The sequence below is a fragment of the Pygoscelis adeliae genome, unplaced genomic scaffold (assembly GCF_000699105.1).
Source record: "Pygoscelis adeliae isolate BGI_AS28 unplaced genomic scaffold, ASM69910v1 Scaffold166, whole genome shotgun sequence".
Classification (NCBI taxonomy): domain Eukaryota; kingdom Metazoa; phylum Chordata; class Aves; order Sphenisciformes; family Spheniscidae; genus Pygoscelis; species Pygoscelis adeliae.
In genome coordinates, this window is record NW_008825156.1 from 6,836,193 (window position 1) to 6,851,161 (window position 14,969).

The following is a 14,969-nucleotide window of genomic DNA, read 5'->3' on the forward strand; positions in this document are numbered from 1 at the left end:
AGAAATTAGGAAGCATTCATATAAACTGCTCCACCAATAGTTGTGTGGAGCAGTAACATCCCATCAGTGGTGCGGAACACAAGATACAGTAACCTCTTCCACTGAACCAAAGGTGTCTGTAAGAGGATGTCTGTCTAAAACACCAGCATACACCAAAGTGGCTATAGTAGATATTTTTACTTTACTTATAAAGGTATTTAGTATATTGATTTTAATTGAGCTAGAGCAGGGTGCATGATAGGATGTAAAGGCTACCTGTAAGTCCATTGTCCTCCACTACATTTGCAGGTGCTTCACAATTTCTTACAGTGGTATCATTTTCCTTTTCAGTCAGTGAACAGTCTTTTAGCCTTTTTAGTCACATAAATAACAGGCATATGTGTGCTAAGACAAACAGGCAGATTTTGTTCAACACTTAATGTGAAACACTTACCTCTGCAGTTTGCCTGTCATCCTCTTTCACAGTTCTGTTATTCTAGCAAAAAAGGAAGAAAAAAATTGCCTTACAAGGTTATCTTTCACATCTATGCTGCAAATGTTAGATATAGATACTAATGGATGAACTTTGAATCTCTTAATTTTTACACTGCTTGTCACGTTTATTTATGAAGTAATTTTAGGGATTAGTTTTTTCCATAGATTAGGATTATATTGGATCTTTTTCCATTTTCTACACTTAACATCTCTATGATCCTTCAGCGCTTGTTACCTCATGGATTTTTGTCTTCAGAGTAAACATTTATTAGTCGTTCACTCTGCAGAAAAAACATACCAATAACCCAAACTTGGTATATAAAATGGTATTCAAAACATCCCATTTTCCTCGGGGACTAACAGGACAACATAGTGTAATATAGTACTGTAATAACCAGGTTACTGTGCAGACTATTCAGCTCTTTCTTACCTGCCCTGGAGATACTGACTCGACACTAGCGGTTGTGCATGCATCAGTCCCTAGAAAGAGACACACTTAATTAAGGCATATTCTGATGTCTTGCTCAAAATTTTTACTACTACAGCATTAGCAAACACATACATGCACAGTTCCATGTAATATATTAAGGACAAAATTTAAATGTGGAAAATACTATTTAAAAGGGAAAAAAAAATCTAAAATATAGTAAGTGAAAGATCATTAGGGTCCCTTCCAACCTAAACTATTCTATGATTCTATGATTCTATGATTAAAGCTTCTCAAAACCCCATTATTGAAAAGAATAAAAAAAATAGAACATGTAACCTAGCAGCACCACAGGAATAAAAATATAGTACAAAAAAAAAGTAAAAATATGTATTATGGGCATTCATGAGCTTTGTCATATTCAGGAAGATATGCTTGAATCTACAGATTTTGACTTCTCCTCAAGAAATATTAAAAAATACATTTTTTGTGAGCTTTTATAAGTTAAAGTTTGAACCTGCATAGATCATTTTACCTGATGGAACTGGAAGAGTGAGAGAGTTGCTCCGAGATGCTACTGGTGAAACTTTAGGACTAAGTGTAGGGGAAACTGCTTCATTAAAACAAAGACAAAAACAAAAAAAAAGGTCATTTTACTTTCTAGGCTTGTAGCTTCTGAATTTTTAAAATTCAGATAAGATTAAAACATGAATATCATAGTCATCAATCATGAGTTTGTCCAGAACCTGACAAGTCATTTTAGGAACCGAGAGTAGGTTTTATCTCGTATACCTGCCATAAACAAATACAATGCTGTTGATACACAGAATCCTTATTCTCTGCAGTTTTCTGATACTGTAAGCACTGCAGAGAAGTAGACACAAGAGAAGGATTCACAAGGAATTTAGAAATTAAAAAAAGGAAAATTTAATTTTAAAAGGTATAGTTGTTTTTTTCCTTCCAGAAAGTGTGAAGCCAATTTGAAGATAGAACTTTGTTTTGAATTGGCATTTCAAAGCTAAATGAAAGTCCTACTTCATGATAAAATGGCATTTTGTCCTAGTTTTCAAACGCTTCATATGAGGGGAAAAAAGATAATTTCAACTGACATTCTAGAACAAAACATTTTATTCTGCTGTTTTTAAAGGAGGATCTGGTCCATTCAGCTTAGTTTATGACTATGTTCAGAATAAAAGTCTGTGTGATTATGTCTGGGGGGAATGTTTTTTCAGCAGTATGAATCTTGCCATTAAATTTTCATTTTATGTACAATAGGAACGTTAGGAAGAAAATCTTCACAAACAGAAATTTGTGACCATTTTTTAGATTCCAATAGAAATACTTCATGCTTTCCTGTTACAGTGTTTGCAGTGTGTCATTCAGGCACTTGAAAACTTTACACCGTCTTCCACTGTTACATCTGAATATAGAGATTGATCATGTCTGTTTTATACGGAATTGTGAGAAGGGGCAGAGGGATTCTGACCTTCAAATTAACAAAGTGTATGTATACAGTAGCAATGTATGCATTACAGTAGATGCTTGTTTGAGCCTTTGCAGATCTTTGAAGTAGAATATAAAATCCTGTTTTCATAATCTGCACCTACCTGTGGGTGACTCTGGAAGGCTGCTTCTTGACTTTCTGCCTCTGCGCATCAGAAACCTCTCGCTCACTTTCTTTGCTTCTTCTAGTAATTCAAGGTTCTTCTTTTTGTCTTCCTCTGATATTTTGACATACGGTAGCTGATCATTTACCAGATCAATCACATGACCACTGTTGTCTGGGTAGAAAACGTCAGAATTAGAGCTGTATCTCAGATTTCCAGATATGCTGTGGCATTTCAGAGTAGCAAGTACAAAACGTACCTATAAATTCAGCTTTGAGCTTGCATTTAACAAACATTAATGTCTGTTCATTTCTAATGTTGTTATATTCTCAAGTTCAGAGCAAGTCCTCAAAAACACAGATAACCCACTAAGATTAAGTCACTATGATCAAAGATGCTCTGATATGTGAAACTGGCTTTTCCAGCTGTGTCCCCAATACAGTTTTTCTAATTTATCAGTAAAAGCGGCATTAGATCCATCTCAACTAGCAGTCATGGCATTTCTGTCGTAGACTCAGTTTTTCCATGGATTTTGTATGTCCGGTTTTTCAAGGCTAAGGTCCCACAAACTCACCTGGCAAAGATTTATGCACACTAGTTTTAAGATACAGGTGATTCCATCAAATAATCTACAAAACAAAGTGCAGTGTTTGGAAGTATAAAGATTTTATTCTATGCAGATAGAAGAGCTTTTCCCACAAATACAGAAGCTGCATCTGGCAAAGCTGCAAGCAGAAGTTGAATAGCTAAAGCCTGAGAATTATAAAGCTATTTCAAAAAGCAAATCAATCTCTACCATGTGGTGGACCTGCATGAATTTTCCAAAGGAATTGCAAATCCCATTAGAATATCCAATGCTTAAAGAAGGCATTGTTAGAGACTGCTTTTCCTCATGCCCACTTATGTTTATAGGTTAGATATGTGACCCAGGAGAATGCATGGACCACAAACTGAAAGCCACTGCCTTACACTTAGACCTTTAGATTAATGCATTGTTTTCTAAACAATTTTTAATTAGTTGTAGAAAGAACCCATTAATCCCTGGCTTCCAAATTGGTTAAACACACTAAACTTTGAGCACTAGTTTTTACAATTTCCCAGGCTATGATTAAGCAAAGAATGTAGCCTGTTGTCAGAAAGGCTCTCTGTGTGAGTTGGTATGAATGGCTTCTACAAGCATCTAGGCTTGTATGGAGAAAGAGTTACCTGAAAACAACAGGCCAAAAAAAGGAAATATATATGCTGACAAGGTAGTGTATGCAAGTTTTTCATGGGTTGATAAACTCTACAGACTAGTAAGCTTGTTGGATGTGCAAGAACTGATAAACAGACCACCAACAGTCTGTACAAGGCCACTGGCACACACTAGCATCAACAACAGACTGCAAGTCAGACATTTATTCTCAGGTAACTCTGAGAAAATTTGTAACTGGGTGAGTGAACGAACGATATGAGTGAATAAGTGACTGTGCCATGTAAAGAGTTATCTGGTATTAGTAACAACTTGATCACATTAACAACAGCTTAGTGAATAAAATGTGTTCTAAGAAATATTAGTTGTGACTGTCTCTCTCCCCAGCTTGATGATGAATTTATAACGCTGTTTTGCAGTAAGAACAACTTACTAAAGAACAGCTTGGGTAAGGGGGAGGGAAGTCATCAGGTAATAAGAGAAAAATATTTTTAAATTTGACAAGAGCCATTACAGAACAATCAGTCTTCAGAAAAGCTAAGGACATAAGTAAGCAGCAAAAACTCAAGGGTTTTTGGTTTGTGGGTGCGGGGTTGTTTGTTTGGTTTGGTGTTTTTTGGGTTTTTTGGGGGGGAAGGGTTGTTTTGTTTTTAATTTCCATAAATTTAGTTCCATTTCAAGGCTGTCAAAATGCATGCCCACAGATTGGATATTCTTAAAGCAATCTATTTTTAATGAAATATCTGTTTTGTTTTACACTATGATTTGTGTGTTGAAAGTTTGAGAGAAGGACCTCCCATGGCACTTTTCTTGAGCCAGCAAAAGAGGAGAGCTGCAAGGCATGGTAATTTCTATCTTCCTTGAGCAGATGAGTTTTCCTCACTATACTCAACATCTTTGCCTCTTTATATTTGCCTTGCCTTCTGCCTCTTCACCACTTCCATTTACCTTCCCCTTTGCTGCCATTTCCTCTTTTCCCATGAATTCCCTTTAGTTTCTCCTGCTGCATCCCATCTCAGCACCTGCTTACAAATGTTCAAAGAATCACTTGTTGATTATTTCAGGTCTACAAGTTTATGATTTTGTACATGTCCATAAAATTACGTTTCTTTCACGCAAGTCAGACCTCCAACAGGAGACATTTTGTAACAGAGTTTAATTAGAAAATGCCTAACTTAGAAAAGCAATATCTTAGAATCATAGAGTAATTCAGGTTGGAAAGGACTATTGGAGGTCACCTAGTCCAACCTGTTCAAAGCAGAATGAGTCGTGAAATCAGACTAGGTTTCTGGTCTTTCAAGACAATCTGGTCTTGAAAAACCTCTAAGGATGGAGATGCAAAACCTCTCTGGGCAGACTGTTCTAATGCTTGACTCTATAGTGAGCGAAAAATTCTTCTTTCTACCCACTTAGAGCTTTGCTTGTTTCAAATTACGTTCATTGCCTCTTGTCCTCCTGCCATGGGCCTGAATCCATTTTCTTGATAATCTTCTCATTGGTATTGAAAGGCTGTATTAGATTTCCCCTAAAGCCATCTCTTCTCCAGGCTAAATTAGGCCAGCTCCTTCAGCCTTCCCTCACAGGTCAAGTGTTTCCAGCCCCTGGACCATCTTTGTGGCCCTCCATTGGACTCACTCCCATTTATCAACACCCTTCTTTTATTGGAGGTCCCAAAACTGGATGCAGTTTTCTAGATGCAGTCTAGAGTGCTAAATAAAAGGGAATGAACACTTTCCTTGATCTACTGGCTAAACTTCTATTAGTACAGTCCACAATACTGTTAGTCCTCTTTGCTGCAAGGGCACACTGCTGGTTCATGTTCAACCTGCTGTCTACCAAGGCCTCCAGGCCTTTTTCAGCAGAGCAGCTTTCCAGCTAGCCAACCCCCAGCCTGTATCTACTGCAAGGGGTTATTTCTTCCCAGACATAGGACTCTGAATTTGTCTTTGCTGAATTTCATATGGTTCCTACTGGCTCATTCCTCCAGCATGTCTAGGTCTCTCTGAATTGCAGCACTGCCCTCAAGCATGTATTAATTAATCTCCCCCAATTTGATTTCATCTGCTAATTTGATGAGAGTGCACTCTACCCTCCTCCAGTCATTGATAAAGATGGAAAGCACAACTCATTTTCTTGAGTGGGTTCTAAGAACACAGCCAAAGGCCAGCTGCAGCAGCTGGAACAGAAAGCAGGCTTGAAGCAAAGCTCTGTCTTCAGCAGAATGACATCTGGAAAGGTTTGTTTCTTTCAGAGAACCCTCTCCTTTTGCTAACATCTAGGGAGTATACGACTAGTATATGACTAATCAGTCACAACCCTCAGAGCCAAACTATCCAAACAATATTTTACCTGTCCAGTTGTCCACCCATCCAGATCGTAAAGCCCTAATTTGGATACCAGATTTGGGGAGCAGGCAGGGCCCAGGTGGGTGGAAGGAGCAGCTCTTGCTGCTGCATCCCTGAATATGGAGGGATAATCATTCTTTTGTATAAGTCTGATTTCTGTAAGTATAGTTCCATGAATTTATTTAGTTTCCACAAGTTTAATTACCTCTAAAATCAACTGCTGGCAAGCAGGATAGATTTTAAGTGTTCCAATTTCCTTTAAGTGGATCTGAGCTGATTTACATGGATCTTATCTCCATCTTAGTTTTATAGGACATATAAAGGAAGTTTCCCTTTGAATGCAAGCAGCCAAAAAACTCATTTTACTCACGAATTTAAAGGACCAATCACAAAACTGGAGCAAATGCAAGAGAAGTCACAACTCTTTGAAGCCTCCTAACAATCTTTCAGTGGGCTTTCTCTCAACTACATTTTTATAGGCATACTGATGCAACTGAGTATCCAGTTACGAAAGCTTCAGAATCACAAACTAGTAAGGATTAATTCTGACTGTTATTGATACGAATAGTTAGCACCTTCTCTCTGCATGGCTGAGAAGTTAACTCTAGTACAACAGTGGAAATACTACTTAGATAAAATATTTTATTTTCTTATTAAGAAAAAGGCAATGCCAAGGATGTTCTGCTAAATTTAAAAATCTCCAATTGTCTATTTGTGTAAAACTAGTCCAGGATCCCAGGTTTATAAAATTATTATTGTATTTTTGTCATGTCACAAATATCAAATTAATTCCAGCAAACTAACCCTCATAAATCCACAAAAAGGGAAATGAAATATGTAATAATACATTAAATTCTGCCGGAAAGGGTTCTGGCCTCTCTGTTTTGACCACCGGAAAGAAAAAAAATAATGTATATACACTGTTAATAGCAGAGAGAGTTTGGGTTACTTTCAGAGGTACCAATTTTTTTTTTTCTTCATGCAATACCTCCTATATAAGAGAAAGTAGAGACATACCTATAATTTAGGGAAAGTAGTCTTAGCTGTAACCGTTTTTCAACCCTAGGGATGCATGATCAGCAGATCAATGCTTCTTATAAGAAATATTTGCTGAGACTGCCAGGAATCCCTTTGCTATTGGAAAATTCAGAAATGCTCCATGAACCCCCATGCCTATGTTCAATATATTGATCAAGAACAACTCCACACTTCTGAGTTTCTTAATAAATACATGTGAAGAGGACTTATTAATCAGAGTCCTTAATAGAATCTCAATTACTAAAGGCAATCTGAGTTGATAAAACAGAATTTTTATTCTGAATATTTTGAGTATCGGAGAAGTAGCAGGGCTCTGATGTTTGCTGGTGCTTTAATAATGAAAAAAAAAAGATACAGATGCATTTGTTTCAAGATGCCTAAGAACTAGGTTCCTTAGTGATACTAGAAAGGCTGCTTCCCTTTAAAAGCCTCTAGGAGTATTGGAATAGTCACCTGATAAGCTTGGTTTTAAGTCTGTCACAAATACAGTATTTTTTTTAAGTTATGCAATGATCACACAAGTCCATGATTTTACAGAAAACTCTTCTCATGCACAGCATAAAGCAGTGATACTTGGCTCAAATTAAGTTAATGGCTAGGAGAAAGTAACATTGTTGTAAAGATAAAAATAATTTTTAAAATGTATTCTAAATTTCTGACACACACACCCCCCCATTTTGGTAGAAGGTCTCATGTGCTTATTCCTTCATCCTTTACATGTGATAGTATAACCATTCTATCAACTCTGTTCAACTTTTACTTTACAGGAAATACATAAATGGAGACAACAATCCAAATGCAAACATACTAAGACTAAGAACTGATGGGAGCTTTGCCACTGACTTAACAGGATGAGCATTTACCTCAGTTTGTAGTACTCACAAATCTGCATCCGCACCATTAGTCCCCTTGAATAACAATTTACTCCACAGGTAGCTATCGGAAAACTAATAGAACTAATTATGTATTAAGAGACTCTTTAGAAAGTGAAGAAAAGAAGAAAATCTTCCCCTGGCTAGCTGTTTTCATTTAAAGTTTAATCTGATATGATAGCCAAACTAAGTAACTTGAGACTTCAGTGTCTGTTAAGTTCCTTGCTAAAAAAATTCCAGTTGTTCAAAAGTAACAAAACCAGTATTACTGAACAGTATTTTGCGTACAACAAGAATTTCAAGCCTGTATATCTCCAGCCTTCTAAAAATGTTAAGCTAACACACTAATCTAACAACTTTATGAAACTAACAATATGCATATTTCCCTGGATCTGTCTGCATACAATCCACTTATGATCATAAACTCATGATCACAATTCAACATGCTAGCAGTATTCCCTGTGCATGCATTACAGACAGTATGCACAGGAAAAAAGCTGTAGTCAATACAGTCAGACTCCATATTTAGGTCTTTATTGCATGTCACATTTTCTGAGAAAACATCCTAGCTTAAATGAATAATCACTTCTTACCAACAGAAGTCAATGAACTTGTTGGATTCCTAGTGGCACGGTTACAATGTCTCCTATGAGGACTACGAGGCCTAGAGAGAAAAATTAACAAACAAAAATTATGGGAGTATGCCACCAAAAAAAAAAAAGTTCTACTTCTCTATAAAAATTTAACATTAAAAAGAAAGCTCTTTTCTTTGATTAAAAAAATGAAAACAAAAAGGTTTTATTGCAATTCCTCTCATCTCCAAACAACTGGAAAATGGAGGAAAATTGCAGAAACAAGGAAAATTACAGAAATTGCTCTCACAAAGGAGTTCTGACATTTGCTGATAACCTCATACACTTGATTGATAACTTTTGATTTCTCAGAAAAACTACATTTCTTTAGTTCATTATCATGACTTAAAACTTATGTAAATATGGTACATTGCAAAAAAAAAAAAAAAATTAGTCTTTGTAAATTGTTAGTGCTTCCTAAACTAAGTTTTATGACTGAAATAATTTCTTAGGCTCCCACATTGACACTCCCATATAGCAATACAGGAACTTTCTAGACTGAAAACCAGGTGAAAGTCTCAAATGACCGCAGAAAATTAAATGCTGATCCAGCAAATAATGCTGCTTTTAAAGGGCTGCATTGTAATTCTGACTCTTAAATAATCTTGAAGTTTGGAGAAGTACACTTTAAAAATACAAGCAAATTATAGTACAGATTTATAATCAATACTTTCTGATTAGTCTATTCCCATATTTTAAGTCTAATGGCAGGTCAATAAATCAAAAACCCCAGGTCAAGAAGTATGCTTTATCAGAAGACTGAAAATAACCTTAATTCAACTCAAAATTGAATTGAAGTTTTCAACTTCAAACAGGATTATTATTTACACTCAACAGCTTACTTTCATGTATGCTTAATCTTAAGGTGGTATTCTTGCCCTGTTTACCTGAATGGGCCCAAACATTTGCTTCAAAACTCACTGTACTATAGTATTCAAGCTAGACATTTAAGTTGTCCAACTGTCTAGCTTAGAAACATTATCTACTTGAATTTTCAACTGATACCTATTTTCTTTCACAAGGTCAGGAATGTGGTTCTATCCCAGTTTCCAGGTGCTACAGAAATTTCTTTTGCAGCTCCACCAAAACAGTAAGGAGGACTGAACAGATTCAAAGGAGGAAGGGAAAGAAGAGAGCTGGAAAAGAAGCCTACACTTGTTGCATCTGTGTTTTAGATAGAAAAAAAAGTCCAGTAACTCAATTTCCAGTGCTTTCAACTCAGGACTTCAAAAGAACTGAGCATATCTTAACTGCCTTTAGAAGAAAATTTTAAAGATGCTGACTAATAATATCATGATATTCTAATATCTCAGAATATTAATTTATGAAACAAAGTTAGCCAGCAATGCCAGACTACCAACAACTTTTGTAAGAAAAGAAACAATATACAATAACAGTAGCTTCACCAGCATCACCTTAAGTTATGTAACACAGTATGTGTTTTAAGTCAAAACCAAGATAATGTGCACAAGACTGGAAGGTAGATTTATTCTGAAAGATATATGTAATATGCTAAACCTGTCAAAAGAAGATAAGAAGCATTTTCAGAAGTTCATAAAACTATAAAAAAAAATAGAATACTTGCAAAAGCTATTAGTAAAAATTGCGAAGTATTTTTATAATCATAAGCCTTCCTTGGAAACTTTCTGCCCTCACAGATAAGCCTTATTATACAAACTGTCATACATTGCAAACCTTCCTTCTTCATTAAAACACACTTTAGTAATTTAAGGATCATGCAAACAGATTGTTTTTAAGAACAACACTATTGCTGCATTTTCTTTTCAATAGACAAAACAATTACCACAGATTGCAAGTATTATTGCTACAATGTCTATTTTTCAGCACGATACTAAGAATATTGTAATAAGATGGTAATATAGCTAGTTCTTTAATTCAAGAAGGGAACAGACAACACAGGCTTTGTACATAAGATACACACATTTGCAAGAGTCAACACTGATGGCTGAGCATATACCCTGAGGAACTTACATCTTTAGTATTTAAAAAACAGTAATTTTTTAAAGTCTTAAAAGGATTAATTTCCTAACTCTACATCAGTCTACAAAGTTCTTATTGGTTCAGTGGAAATATTTGTATGATTAAAGGCAAAACTACTGGTGTACATATATAATTAGTCAACCAGAATTAGGGATTTAGCTACTGAATTGAAAAACTTCCATGGGGGGGAATATTTCAGGAAACACGAAATGCTCAGTTGTACATTTTTTGGCCTCAGTTGCTCATTGACTGGGTCTAAGTAAAGGTTAAAATTTGGACAGAAGGATAGTATTGCGCATTGCCATCCACAGAACATGAGGAATCCAACTGTCAGTCACCCTTATAGTAGGTGTAGGATTGTAGTGCACACACACACCACTATATGTCTACAACAGGATTTGACCAAGCAGTTTTTTTCCTCACCAGGCCATACTTTATTTGCTAGCAAAAGGATGGACTTCAAAAGTTACAGCTTTTAGTCCAAATTTTGCAAAACTTTAATTTACATATTGGTTTTAGTTTCAAATTATGCTATTCTGAAAGATAAGAAAGTTCATGTAAATTTAAAGTATACTGAGTCAGGTTGGTAGGCTTAGTATTATATGAAACTCTACCCTTTTAGTATCAATTATATTCCTGTGTCATCCCCCCCTTCCCTGCATCCTAAAAATCATCATCAAAATGCGAAGACAATATGATCAAATTACAAATAGAGATACAGCAATAATATGTTAATACAATACACATTTCAAAACAGTATTTTAGAAACACAGGTCCAGGAATTACTGTACGATTTATGCATAGATTGGTAATGTATTATATAGTACCTGTTAACCAGATTTTTATCAATTTCTACATCTGGCGGAACAGCATTCTCTGGAAGAACAATAGAAGGTGTACTGCATGCTGTCCCTTCAACAGTAGTGTCCTGAATGGTTTGTGACAAATACAAAAATGTAGTTAAACAGAAATTCAAAACACTGAATATTGACACTCTATGTGGAAAACAATGTGTATTGCTCAATTTAGCTAAAAGAGAAAATGACTGAACTAAGTGAGAATTAGCTCTTATTTGATAAAACAAATGTGAATTAGAGGCCTGTACTTAAATTGCTAAAAAGAGATGATGGAGACCCGGAATATTTTTCTTTACAAATTTTAATGCACTCAAGCTACATTCAATAAGCATGGAACTAATGAGAAAGCTTTGAAATGGCAGACAAACTGGTTTTTCACACAGCGAACCATTCCTCTACTGAAGTACATGGACAACACTTTGTGAACTTATGAGCTGAAGGCAAGAGTGAAAAGCAGTTATGTAAAACAGGGCTAAATTAGGCACACAAAACCTCCAAATGGTACTAGTGTGCAATGAAAGCTTGAATAAATGCAGTATTAAGTGTACACATGCTATCCAAAAAACCAGAAAACAATTATAACGTTATCTTGTTAGTGTTCTACTTGGTTTTCCCTCCCATTAATTGGAAAAATATTTTTAAAAAAATACAACTGCAATATTTAATAAAATACAACATAATTTTTAAGTGACAAAACAAACTGGCACTGAGTATCAATGTATGCTTGCCTTCTTAAAAAAGATGAGAACTTGTCCCTAGAACTTAATCCCACACCTTCTACCACAACGATGCCAATCAGCTGAAGAGAAGGAATCTGTTTCTTGTGAGATATCCCAAACGGAGATGCATCAAGTTGGAATAAAGAACTGTGGGTTTCTCATATGTAGTCAAAAAAATGATTACTTCTCGCCCACATACTACATTCAGATTCACAAAAAAAGAACCAAAACAACCCAACCCCTGTACTGTCGAAAGGCTACATAAGCAATCTGGTGTTTACAGTCAGTCAAGAAGTTGAAAAAAGTGATTCACATAAAATCATGCAGAGGGGGGAAACTGTAGGCTCCTGTTAGAAGTTGCAATTTTTATTTTAGAGTACAAACATGAGATAAGTAGAACATATCATAGCAGTGTGAGTTTTTATAGCTGGAGGGAAAGCTTCCCAAATGTGGCAGGGGACTGCCATCAATCAACTTGTAAAATTTAAAGAATAATTTGTAAATTTGCAAATTCTAATTGCTTCTGTAGGCACGGGTATGTACAAGTATTTTATTTTATTTAGTTATTTGGAGTCTAAGTTTTTCTTGAAACTACATCCCAAAGTTTCATAAGAAATTTTTACTTCAGTTGAGGAGGAGAGGAGGAGAGATTTTTCAGTTGGAAGCGACCTACAATGATCATCTAGCCCAACTGCCTGACCACTTCAGGGCTGACCAAAAGTTAAAGCATGTTATTAAGGGCATTGTCCAAATGCCTCTTAAACATTGACAGGCCTGGGGCATCAACCACCTGTCTAGAAAGTGATGCTTCTGAATTTTCTAAAAGAGCTTGTTTGCTATCCATGGCAAAGCCAATTACATTCAACTGTTATAAACGTAATTTTGCTTTTACTGAAACAGCATTCGCTGTCAATTTTGCTTACTCCTTTTAAGAATGTTTACCTACTAGAGGTTGACACAAGTGTAATGAATTCAGAATAACATTTATTTTAGTAATATTCATTAAATAGGCAGGTAATAAAAAGCTGTTATAAAAGCACTAATTTAGGCATTTACAGAATGCAGCATGTAATAGCTCACAGTTTAACAAGTCAACATTTTAGAACAGAGAAAATTAAATCATTTCAATTATTTGAAACAAAGGCCATCAATGAATAATTGTTTCAGTCATCTACTGTCATGTGGAGAAATTAGCATAATCATAAGGTTTGTTACAATAAAGAAGTAGCCCAGAGTATAAATTGAAATGGAATTACATACATCCAGAAAGCTAACAGTTACATGACTGCTAATATCCATCAGATACAACAGAACTCCTTTCAACATCTCTCCCAGTGCTGCGTTTTATTCTTGTTAAAATAATGTATTTTCTGATCAGTTCAAAGAACTCTAGAAGCATTTTGAAAATGGTATAATATTAAAGTATATAGCATAATCCTTCTTCCTCTGAAAGGCAATAAAATATGCTTTGGTTTGGACATCTGATTTAGGATTCTTGATTCTGTTGTAACTAGCAGGGTTTTTTACTAAAATAAATACATTCCATGCAGCTCCACACTTCTATACTCATAATTCTCATATGACGTTCCTCGGCAAGTTCACATTGTCAGTAACAGGAGAGCAGGATGGGAGACATGCCAAGAAAATAATATGAAGATTTAAGTTTAAGAAAAATATCCTTGTAATATTGGAAATGTTAGAATGTAAAAGCATGATATATTATGTGATTCAAGTGTACAACTGACATTGTATGATAATAGTTTGAAAGCAATTTTTAGTAATATTCTTGAAAATGTTACTAAGTAACAATGTATTTTGTCTAACAGTCGATAAAAATTCAGGTTGCTGCCCTGCTTGTAGGGCAAAGCAGCTGAGTACACATGCACATTGTTTATACTAATCTCATGACTGCCAAAGAGCAAAAGCTTTTGAATGACGTAACATCAGCCTTAAAGTCACTCAAGTCCATTTTAGGACTCTAAAAACAGCTCATTAAAAAAAAAAAAAGAAAAGAAAAGAAAAGAAAAGAGAAAGAAAAAGGCTGTAGCCAAGGCTAGCTCAGGTCAGGTAAAATACATTAATCTTGGTCAGCAGCTACAGCAGTTCAACTTCTACACAGGTGGAAACTCATGCCTCCTATTGTCTAAACCCATTGTACATCTGTATAGGAGAGGGGCAGGAAGAGCTAGAGCATGAAGTTCTTTGCAGGGCCAGCTGGCTTGAATCAAAAGAAATCTTTATACTCTGAAGAGTACTCAGGCTGCTACATGCAGATCTTGGAAGAGAAGTTTTAACAGGAAGCTTAAGCTGCCTCACAGTTGTACATCTGCACAAAGATGATACAGAAGTTTTCCATCACTCTCCCACTGCCTGCCTGTAACTGCACTCTCTGTGTTAGCTTCCAGACAAGTCTGCTCTTTAGCTATTCCCAACAGCTGCCTCATCTCCTAGTACCAGTGACTGCCTGCCACCAAGTCTTTGCTTCCGTTTTGTCCCAAGCCCTCCTCCCATAAAAACATAGGGTAAAACTGACTCCACCTCTATGGCTCAGGTGGGAACTGAGCCACATCCATCTACAAGGATGATCATGTGCCATCTAGTCTTGCAGGGAGGCTTGTGCAGGGCTGAGAGGATGGCACATGCAGTTTGGTCCATAAAAGAAGATCCAAGAGGCTCAGGGATACTCAGGGTGGATAGGATCTGCAGACATTCTGGCTGTTAAGCTCTACCATGCCCTCACTAAGCATACAAAAAATGCGTTTTTAGAAGTGTTATAATCCAGCCAAATTCCGATGGATGATCAGT

The 14,969-nt window shown here is 36.0% G+C and overlaps 1 protein-coding gene across 6 annotated transcripts in view; it reads right to left on the reverse strand.

The window, feature by feature from the left end:
• The window catches only part of MRVI1 (murine retrovirus integration site 1 homolog), a 76,745-nt gene that overhangs the window by 24,209 nt on the left and 37,567 nt on the right, over nt 1-14,969 (reverse strand). For 5 of the 6 annotated variants that reach the window (XM_009328582.1, XM_009328579.1, XM_009328580.1 and 2 more), the window contains 6 exons: nt 11,416-11,516; nt 8,549-8,619; nt 2,509-2,682; nt 1,437-1,514; nt 905-954; nt 434-475 (listed from right to left, as the gene is read on the reverse strand). In XM_009328582.1, the coding sequence (XP_009326857.1) occupies nt 434-475; nt 905-954; nt 1,437-1,514; nt 2,509-2,682; nt 8,549-8,619; nt 11,416-11,516 (516 nt within the window). The remainder of the gene's footprint in view (nt 1-433; nt 476-904; nt 955-1,436; nt 1,515-2,508; nt 2,683-8,548; nt 8,620-11,415; nt 11,517-14,969) is intronic. The other variant, XM_009328584.1, reaches the window with a different exon arrangement.